This window comes from Lupinus angustifolius, chromosome LG13 (genome assembly GCF_001865875.1).
Source record: "Lupinus angustifolius cultivar Tanjil chromosome LG13, LupAngTanjil_v1.0, whole genome shotgun sequence".
NCBI classification, from domain to species: Eukaryota; Viridiplantae; Streptophyta; class Magnoliopsida; order Fabales; family Fabaceae; genus Lupinus; species Lupinus angustifolius.
The window spans coordinates 7011405-7022816 of record NC_032021.1 but is presented as its reverse complement, the minus strand read 5'-3'; the positions used below and the strand labels follow the sequence as shown (position 1 = coordinate 7022816).

General features: G+C 30.5%; 2 protein-coding genes across 2 annotated transcripts; both read right to left on the bottom strand.

Annotated features, from left to right (window-relative positions):
- On the bottom strand, positions 636–1574 carry LOC109325972 (zinc finger A20 and AN1 domain-containing stress-associated protein 5-like). Its single transcript, XM_019558620.1, has one exon. The coding sequence runs from the start codon at positions 1432–1434 to the stop codon at positions 934–936; it is 501 nt and encodes a 166-aa protein (XP_019414165.1). The 5' UTR covers positions 1435–1574; the 3' UTR covers positions 636–933.
- On the bottom strand, positions 10619–11101 carry LOC109363548 (uncharacterized mitochondrial protein AtMg00810-like). Its single transcript, XM_019609809.1, has one exon. The coding sequence runs from the start codon at positions 11099–11101 to the stop codon at positions 10619–10621; it is 483 nt and encodes a 160-aa protein (XP_019465354.1).

Sequence of the window (11412 nt, the reverse complement as noted above, 5' to 3'; positions counted from 1 at the left end):
TACCACTTGTCAATTTCACTTTTCCTTGCCCCTCATTTGGATGTTCTCAACTATGAAACTTTCTTTGCTTTCAAAAAAGTATTAGAGAAAATAAAGTTTGAAGAAAGAGAGAAGAAGTAAAGGATATAAATTTTTTTAATACTGTAGTATAATATAAAATGAAAATAAAATGGAGAGGAATAATATATTTATTATTATTAATGACATGTTTGTTTATATGGATTTCTAAATGCTATGCTTAGTAGTATTGCTAACAAGAAACATAATTTTTTAAATGTATAATAGAGGAGTAAGACTCAGGCAAGTTACATTTTAGAGTGTATTTTTAAGGTCAAAGTTGTAATTTTAATGAAAAATAAAGGTCATAAATGATATTGTCTATTGAGTTTTTAGTGTATTTCCTCCTAACTTAACTCATAATAGAGTTAGGATTTAGGAATGAGAATATGTGTTGTTAATTTTCTCTACATTCCACCATTTTTTCCTTCACTCGCCTTTAGATGCAACCATCTTCCTCACCACATATCATGAGGAAGATTAAGATTAGTTCTTTATGGGTAAAGCGAGTTATACCCGATTTTTTTTAAATTGAAAAGATTATTCTTCTCCTTCTTTTTCTCTTCCCTTTTCAACCTACTTAATAAGTTCTGCTAAGCGAATTTAAAGTTCAAACCCATACAAAAACAAGAAAAAACAAACACATAATCACAAATTCACAATAACTTATAAATTTCCAATCCAAATAAAAACTAAAAACATAATTTGGAAATTAAAAAAAAACAAAGCTCAGCATCCACACGCACTGAATTGTTTCCTTTTCTGTATCCCTAAGAAAGAGAACACGAATAATTAAACATCGATCATGGTGAAACGACAATCAACGCCACCGTTCCATGCAATCTTCGTTAAACTCACGTTCTTCGTTTCGCAAATTCAGATTTTCACGATCTTCGCAGCTTTAACCACCGGATTCTCCCTCGCGATGGCTTCCCTTCCAACGGTTTTATAATCATAGCTACAATCATGGCGATCGGAGTACCTATGCTCGGAGCAAAAAAGGTCACCGCACCGGCACCGAAATCCGGTAAGTCCGACTCTCTTCCGGCAACCGGAGCACCGATTCACAACACGCTTAGCCTCAAACGACGCCGTTACACTCCGTTGATCCGTTTTCACATCGCTTTCAACGGAAGGATGAGATCTCTTCGGAGACCGTGATGACGTGGCAGATCCGGTCGTAGCTGAAGCTTTTTCATCGGAGAATCTAGAAGGTGCTGAGATCGAAGCGGTGGTAGCGTTAAAGCATTTCTGACACATGCTGTTATTGGTGGAAGAGTTAACGGTAACGCCGCAGTTGTTAACGCACGGCGTTAAGGTAATAGTTTCTGGAACCTTCTTAAACTCTGTCTCTTCTTTCTCCATCTTTTGAGCCATTTATTTGAAGATAATAAAGAAGCTTTGGTTTTTTGTTATGATTGAAAGAGAGAAAAAGAAGAGAATTTTTTTTGAAGGGTGGTTATGAAAATGAAGGAGGAATGGGTGGATATGTAATAAGAGAGGGTGGGTTTGTGAGGTTGGTAATGGTAATAGAATATTATGGTCTACATAGAGACGCGTATTAAACATTTTCATGCCATTTGCAATTACCCTTTTGTCCCCCTCTTTTGGTATAAAAGTTATCTATTAGTCTTATGAAACTAATTCATTTCTGTTCTTTGACTGTCTTATGAAAAATTTGTTGTCTTCAAACATATCTTCTACTTTGTCTCGTACTAATTAAAATATATTATTTTAGTTAAATATTAAATATCATATTTTTTATTTTTGCTTTATTTCAATTGATTGGAGACATACTTTTGAACATATTTGGGATAATATATCTTTGTATATTGTAATATTAGATTAACATATTATTAATTTTTTTTCTTTTCCTTTGTCCCACCACCACACGATAACACCAGTTGCTTCTTCTTTTGACGTGTTCATGTCGTCATTATGTGTAACTTAAGTAAACTCCTCGGGAACCAACATTAGATATTGTTGTGGACTTGTGGTGATTATAGAAACAAATTTCACACAAAAAGAAATAGGTTAAAATATAATAATTTTGTTTCAATAAAAAATACAAATCATTACAATTAGTATATGGTGTATGAGAAATTGTTTCAAAAAGTTGTTAAATATATTTATATTTTAACAAAGAAAAACCCAATAAATGCAATTACCTTATTATACGTAACAAATATAATTGCCACGAATTATACCGATGAGTTTACCTTGAGTTTCACCATGAGTTTGAGATTCATTTGTTGATCGTGAATCATGAGTATAAATAAATTTACCCATAAAATATAGTGAAAAAATGTATATAATAATCATGTAAGAATTTTTTATATTGTCATTATATTATTTATCATTCATTTTTAATTTTTATTGATTATTCAAAAAATCTAAATGAAGAATAAATGATATATCGATCCGTGCATAAATATTACGCTTTAAAGTATAAGCTTGTTTTTTTGCTAATAATGTCTCTTTTTGCGCATGACACTGTAAAATAATGTATACCTGTGAGAAAAAGCATAACGATGTCCGTAAATTAAGGTTAGGAGAAGCATAATGTATATTGTATTTCTTAAGGGACAAATAATGTTGTATCACTTTATTTTATATAAAAAAATGTATGAAAATGTGGAGTTTTTACAATGTTAATAGATTGTTTATCATTCATATTTAGTAATGGTTGACTCTTGAATAATATAAGTAATACAAATAAATTATAAATAATTTATTGACTATAATCATATTAATAATATATAAATATTATACTTTTTAATTTAAGAAAAATTGTAAAATATTTATTTTAATAGAATGGTATAAAAACATTACTTAACCCGTAAGAAAAAATTGTGAACGTCACTTTGGAGTCCAAATTAGGTGTATGCATAACTTCCCCATTAAACTTAGCTTGGAAAAATGGGAATATAATAAACAAAACAAACTTCTACAATTTTTTACAGCTATTTTAAAATTTAACAACTACACCGCAAATCATATAAAGTTTGTAAATATATTTAACGATAAATATCTCTCAAATCAGAATTCATATTATTTTTACATATATTTATAATCTGAAGACCAAATGACACAGCATACTAAATTTCGGATATTTTTCTCCCTATTTTGATTGCTAAAGATTTGCGTCGTATACATTGAATGGAGATTCATAATGAAAATATTTAAATAATTATTTTTTCATTATATTGGCTATATAACATGATTTCCTTTGTTGCTTTGGAACAAGAAAAACAAAAGTGAAAAGAAATAACGTCCTAATGTGAGCAATTCCCATGGCATCCACCTCTAGCTGATGAATTGTTTTTTAGTTCAATTTTGGAGTAAAATAAGGAAAATATAAAGATTTAAAGTCATCAAATATACTTATCAAATTATCCTCAATCTTTTCATTTTCCTTCATTCCCTCTAAAATATAACTTGTAAACAAACCCAAATCCATGTGGGGTGACAAAACATACATTCTTGTCTTTAATCATTGATCATTGAATTGTTTTTGGAACGTTAAATTTTTTTAGGATGGCATTTGTTACAACCCAAATATCAAAATTAGACAAGCCCCACACCATGAACTTTAAGTTTTAGTATCATACTTGATGCGGAGCTTGGGAGGCTCATATTTTACCATTGGGCTCGAGGTCTTAGGCATAGTCCTGTAAAAACAATAACATCAATTAGGAGCAACCTAGGTGAATTTGGGTCAGATGTATGTCGAATTTGTTATGGTTCACTAGCAAGTACTATTGTACTAGGATCTGTTTGGCCCTGTGGAAATAATATGAATGATTTTATTGAGGCACACTAAATCGCTCTTAATATATTTTCCTAGTCTTACATATATGTGGATATTTCCAGTTCGCACACTATTATCTTTAGTGCGAGAATATTGTACATATTCTTCATCACCCCTTCTAAAAGCTCTCTTAGCTAGTGAATTTGCCTCCAATTTGTGAAGGACAGGGTCAACCTCTAACCCCAAGTTCTTATGCCCTTCACTCTCTCCGCCTCTATATGACACTCTTTATATATATCCTTTAATCAATACTGGTATGGGTGTCAACATTTGTATGGTCATTAATTTTTACATTTTTATTTGCTAAATATTAGCATAGAAATTAGACCCTACTAGTTTGGCAGAGGGGCATGCGGGGGTCAACCTCTTTGAAGGATGCGGTGGAATGAGGAATTCATGGCTAGATTAATCTATTGTGCATACTCAAATGGGTGAACTCATTTAGAGATAACCACTTTTGCTAAAATGACTCAATTGAAAGGTAATAATAATAATAAGGAATGGAGTATCTCCTTACACAAGGAGATAAGTTATCTCCTCCTACTAGTGAAATCATGACATGTGTCATGTTTCACAATTTTCTATAAGAATATTTTTAAAAATAAACAAAATAGCACACATGTCACATTTTTATTGGTTAGAGGAGATAAATTATCTCCTTATATAAGGAGATACATTATTCTCTAATAATAAATAGTGTAAGGAAACAATAACAAAAACGATATGCTATCCCATGTTCATTCTTTCAATAGTAAATTACATCCACAATTACATAAATCATCCCATACAAAAATCCCTGATTTTTATATATATACATTATATTAATTATCATTGTAATAGAAATAAGTGTAATCTTTTAAACAAAATATAATATAATGTGGAAATAATTTCAAATAGTATACGGATCAATACAATTTCATTATTTTTTGGAGATGCATCGATAATTCTAAGGAAATATTATTTAAGTACTCTTATACTACATTGAAATGAACAAAAAATAATGAAAATATATTGACTTATATATTATTTATAATTGTTTCGACAGTATATCATATTTTATTTAACTCAATTACATTTATCATCCTTTTTTATTCCACAATATACTATTTATGCAGGTAGTTAGTGCAATGTATATATAAAATTAAGGTTTTTTGTATGGGTAATAGATGGAGGAGTGATTTATGTAATTTCACTAAAACTTATGAAGTGTGAGTGTAATTTACTCTTCTTTTAATTATAATGATATATATATATATGTGTGATTTTTACTCCTATCAAATAAAAATAATAACTTACTTCATATGTAGTGATAATATTATTGTTCATAATAATAAGTTTACCCAAAAAAAAGAATGTAAAATGTACTGTGAATGATAGCTGAATTGCCTGAATATATTCTTTTAATAGGTAAAATGTACTTTATATTTACCTAAAATTCTATACACTAAAGGCATGGTGGGTCAGTAAGGGAATTCCTTTTGTTTGGATTACACCCTCTTAGATTGCACCAAGCAACAACCAAACTCCAGAATTCAGTTCATTTTCCAAAAAAAATCGACTAGAACAAATATTTAAAGCAATTTAAAAGAATCTATTTTAGCTCTTCAGATTGGTGCCTAAGACTCCTCAATCCTTTGCTTACATTGCCATATTACTTCACTCATTGTTTGATTATTCCATCTCTGACGTTGCTGAAATAGTTTATGCTTATATTCTTGCCATATGAAATACAAACAAGCTGCAATATCACTGAATGCCACATATTTCTTTAGCTTCTTGTGTTTCAAGAGGTGAAGAATATATATCTGCTTCAAGAATTATAGTAATAGACTCATACAAGAACTTTTTTATTCCTATTTTGTTTGCAACCAACTCAAAATCTATCCCTTATGAGAGATTGCACCCGAAGATAAAATCCATGCTCCCATCTGAATATAATCCATATATCTTCACCTTTTAGATGAAATTCATGCACCCATCTAACCAGAGGCTATCTTCTTTACAAGCAATTCATACATCAATATTTTTTCTTTTTAAAGATATCATACCAGCTCATAAGTGAGATTGGCCAAATTTTTCCTTTGTTTCAAAGGAAGGATCTGCAAATCCTTTCAATATCATGAAATATATTGATAGGTAGACACTATATTTGGGCCCAATATATATGTAAAGCCATAATACATAGTTGATTAATTATTAGACTTTACCTAGGATAAATGTTTACATTTTGGAGATCACGTGTCTTACTTTCTGTCTTCATTTATGTTTTAATCTAATTAAAAATGAAATTCCTGGAAATAAAAATTAATATTTTTATATTTCTCGATAAAATTTAATTGGTTAGAAATATAGATAGATAATTTTTCTTAAATATATGATCTTTGCTCCCTCTTTGGCACAATTAATTGACAATCTAGCCTATTCCATATCCCTTATCTAATGATCATTAATGTTTAAGCAAAATTAAGCTTGATATTTTATCAAACAAATAAATTATTGCCTGAGATGTTATCCATTTACTAAAGAAATGGAGAAGATCTAAACTTTGTTTTTTTTTGTAGACCTTAATTTAAAAGCGTGAATATTTATAATAATAATAATATAATCATAACTCAACATGTAATAATAAATAATAAACTTTTTTATTAAGAAATATAAAATCACTCCATGCCTACACATTCAACATGGAAAGAACATACAACATAGAAAAAAAGGCAAACCCAAAAGGAAATGAAATAAGAGAACAAAATTCTCATTTTCTCACCCTCGTGATGCTGTAACTAGCATTATACACTTCATTCCACGTTATGCATGTAATCTTCATAATCACACACACCTTCATGCATGTGTCACGTTTAAAACAAGTAGTAGGCAACAAAGGAGAGGATGGAGGCACCCACAAATGAACCAACAGCGGTGGCGCCGCTGCTAGGTCCAGGAGCTGGAGCAGGCACATCGGTGGCAACGACGGCGCTAACGGAGGCGGCAGCAAAGAGAACAGCACAAGCAACCTTCTTCATCTCCATGGCGTATATCAGGTAACAAAAAAGAATGAGATAAGGTTACCTAATACACTTTTATTTGCTTTTATTGTTTAAGAGATAATTTGCAGCCTGAGGAGAAAAGGATTGGATCAAGAGAGTTTTATAGTGGTGGTGGGTAAGAATTTGTGGCTAATTTGTTTCCTGGTTTTGTGACAATTTTTTGGTTATTTTTGGAAAATTGTTTTGTTATGGTTATGTTTATTTTCACGTGTTTATTGATCCTATTTAGGTGGGAAGGAGAGGGTGGCACATTTTTAGTTATTATGAGTTTATGACAGAAAAAAAGAAGGAAAAATCTCATTCACATATTTGTATAGCATTTTGCCATTTCTAATTTGTTTGCTGTTTTAAATCTGAGATTATTTTCTCTTATGTGGACCCAATTTTGGGTCCAGGCTAATGGGTATGGGCTACTAATAGCCCAAAACATTAACAAGAAAATGTTATTTGTTGGGTCTTAATTGCTACTAATAGTATAATTAATGACAAGAGTAGAATATGATATGAGTAAGATAAGTTCTCACCCTATCCAATGTTTGATATACACCATATAGTGATGACATTTACATGGTTGTGGCAGTGATAGTATAACATTCCTAGAAAATGATTAATTGAGATAGTGTTAATTAATATATGTGATTATGTACTTATATCAAATGATTGTTGAATGACTATTTTTTAAGCTGTATTTTGCTAGATAATTAAGTTAGTAGTGTTATTCCTCATATTGAAAGAAGATGAGTATTACAAATGATATAGAAGGAATGGTTAATTAAATAAATAATGTATTAGGATTAAAATATCATAACATAATAATTAATTAAGGATTAAATATAATATATATTTTATCAAATAGGGAGCAAGTGAAGAAGCAATATTTATCCATCAATCCATTGCCATAATATTAAAACCCTAACAAAATTAAACTCCATGAATTTGGTAGTTGGGAAATACTGTTTTTATTATTATTAATGTTGTGTTTGGCATATATGATTTTACTCTCTCAATTTCTGCGTGTATGGAACATCCATAATGTTTTCACTTTATTTGCTCTTTATTTTATTCTAAGTTCTGCTATGAGTTTCATTCAAAGAAATTAATAATTTCAATTGTTGTTCACAGGAGAAACGTGCAACGCGATTATATGCTTATTCCTTCTGCTAATTTTATTTTATGCCATATGAGTATTAAGATACATGTTGATGTGCATATGCATACGATTCAATACACTAAGATGAAATAAAACCACACACCTGTATTCTTGAATTTATATATTCAACCCAATAAGGGAAGGCATAAGACTTCTCTTATACTTAGTTTATCTATATATAACATACTTTTGGCAGTATAATAATAATGAAGACACATATATCATAATTAATTTTATCAGTGATTCATTTCAAAGGATAATGTTCGGCATAGTAAGAGGTCTAATTTATAATGCTCTATTATTTTTATATTATGTTTACATTTGTTTCTCTTTTCTTCTTTCTTAGTGAAGAATTTATGATTATATAAATTTCATGATGATTTTTTTGGGAGAATGTATGATCTAATTTACGTTTGTATTTGATTGTTTGGGCTCATGGCCCAAATTGTGTTGATTGTTGGGGAATTTCAGGATCCGTTCGTTGATCTGGGCATATATAAATGAATTCTTAGTCGCATGAAGAGAGACTTACTCATAGAAATGAGGTAAGATACTCTCATGAACTCATGATATCGAATGACAGGTAGACACCTCTAGTAGACTTATTGTATGCAAACTTTTAATTTAGATTGACGGTTCGAAACAATTAAGGTCACATAAGAAATGACTGAAGTGTTGTGATGTGTTCGACTTATCCTCTCCTTATATATATTTAAGTTATGAATAATAGATTATGATATGAAGCGAGAATATTGTTATTTCTCTTTTACCTCTATTTATACTATAAATATCATATTTCTTTAAAGTTTTGATATTTGATATTATACTGATATTTTTATCTCATTTTAAGATTGTGTTATGATAATTATATTCTATGATCTTCTAAGAGATGAACCATGTGTAGGTGGAAGAACAATAAACAATGGACTATACTACTATTATAGTACTTGGATAATTTTTTTGCTATTTGTTTAGTTTTATCTTTTAGAGACATGTATACGTTGAGGGGATTTTAAGACATCATTTTTATCCTATTTAGATGAAGCTCAATTTATGATGTTGAATTAAAATAAAGTATTTATGATTTTATTTTAACATTTTATATGTGATGTGTTTTTTATATAGTAAGGAAAATTTAATGGTATGAATATTTTTTTCTTCTCTCAATTGGACATGTTCCCCTATATAATATTATAAAAATGAGGTTCTACAACAATCATGGAGTTGGTGGTGTGGTGGGAATGAGTGGTGAATGGAGAAAGATAAAGTTGTCATTTTCAAGGTTTTCTTATATTTGAAAGTCAACTTCTAACTTTTGATAATAATAATAAAGCAATGGTCCTAAATAATGGGCGAGCATCACATGCTCCATGTGTGAATCATTGAACAACTTGTCATGAATGACCTTGTTATATATTCTCCATAAGAACCTCAACTTTGACAAGAGGAATCTCATGAACACTTGCTTTAGTTGATTCCAATTTGGTGGCTAAGTCCTCATTTGCATCACATTCCAATTATACAAAGATAAATTGTAAGATTCCAACTTGATCCACGCAACAATTTAGCAATGAAAATTTAAAAATAGTAGTCTTCCAGGTTATCTTTGACAAAGTCACCTAAGATAAGTTTAAAAAGAGAAAATCAAGATATCACAATCAATATATATTTTGATATATAATATGTGAAAATTGTGATTAAATCTCATCTTAATGACCACAATCTACTCTTAATATTAATATGATTTATGCAAAATTGAAATAATTTACACCCCCAATAATCACCATCACACCAATAACACCACAACATCCATAATACTCATGACTACAAAAAAAAAACAATAATGCAATTGCTAGGCATAGAGAAAGATGAGCAGCCCTCACATTGGTATATAATAGTGTTTTAAGTTATGAATGTGATTATATTGTTGCAAAAACTCCTAAATTTATTATAGTGCAATTTAAATATGTCAAAGACATTAGTATGAGATAATCCATTAATTTTACCTTCACATTTTTAGACTATGGTTATGTCATATCTGTTCGAAGAAAAGAAAAATAGAATTTAATCAATTAACGAAATGAAATGTGAGAAGAGAGAAAATTGAAAAATATTTTGCGCCTTCTTTATTTCAGCTACAATGTCTTTTATAACAGAATTAACAGACTGTTTAATCGATTATACAATCTATTAATCGATTAACAAAATTAACTAAATGAATTACACTATTCTCAACACTCTCCCTTAATTCATACTAGCTAAGCTTATCACACCAAGTTCTCTTCTATGTCTTTGAAAATCATATATTTTCAGTGGTTTGGTGAGTATGTCAGTTTGTTGTAAAATTCTAGCTTCAAATTGTTCCTCTCCACTTGATCCCTCGAGAAATGATACTTGGTTTCTATATGTTTGCTTCTGTCATGAGACACTGGACTCTTTGCTAAATTGATGGCTGATTTGTTGTCCACAAGTAACAAGATAAGTTCATCCATTGGCATTCCTAACTCCATGAGCAATGTTTGTTGTCCTTCCAAACAGACTGCAATGTATTCCGCTTCACATGATGTATCCACTTGTGCTCTTTCTATCATCCTTATCACCACACCAATCAACATATGTATAGTCATAGATTGTGCTAAGTTCTCTGGTTTTGTTGGCAAGGAACATATCACCATAGTCTATACTTCCCTTGAGATATCTGAGTATCTTCTTTACTGCGTGCATTTGTGAAGTTTTAGGATGCTTCATATATCTAATAACCAATCCAACACCATAAGCTAAGTATGGTCTTGAGTTGCAAATGTATCTTAGAGACCCTATCATTTGCCTATAGAGAGTTGAGTCAACTGATTTATCTTCAGGATTTTCCTTGCCTAGAATGTGACCAGTTTCAAAAGTTGTTGTGGCTAGGTTGTATTCCAGCATGTTGAACCTCTCAAGTACATCAGAAATGTACTTCTTTTGGTGCATCAAAATTCCTGCATCTATTCTGAGAAATTCAAACCCTAGGAAGTATGATAGACTTCCCAAATCAGTCATCTCAAACTCAAGTTTCAACTTAGCTTAAAACCAATCAATTTCACCCTTGTCACTGCTTGTGATTAGCAAGTCATCTACATATAAGCAGGTAATTATTGATGCTTCGGTAGATACTCCTTTTGTATAGATATCATGCTCATTTATACATCTCAGGGATCCTAGTTTCAAAAAGAATCCATCTATTCTTTTGTTCCAGGCTCTGGGGGCTTCTTTCAGCCCATAGAGTGCCTTATGTAGCCTATATACACTTTCTTCTCTTGATCTTGAATCTCAAAGCCAGGTGGTTGTGTTACAAATATTTCCTTGTCTAA

Bases quoted from the DNA above. Each gene is read 5' to 3' on its own strand.
- LOC109325972 (XM_019558620.1), bottom strand. From the start codon at position 1,434: ATGGCTCAAAAGATGGAGAAAGAAGAGACAGAGTTTAAGAAGGTTCCA.
- LOC109363548 (XM_019609809.1), bottom strand. From the start codon at position 11,101: ATGACTGATTTGGGAAGTCTATCATACTTCCTAGGGTTTGAATTTCTC.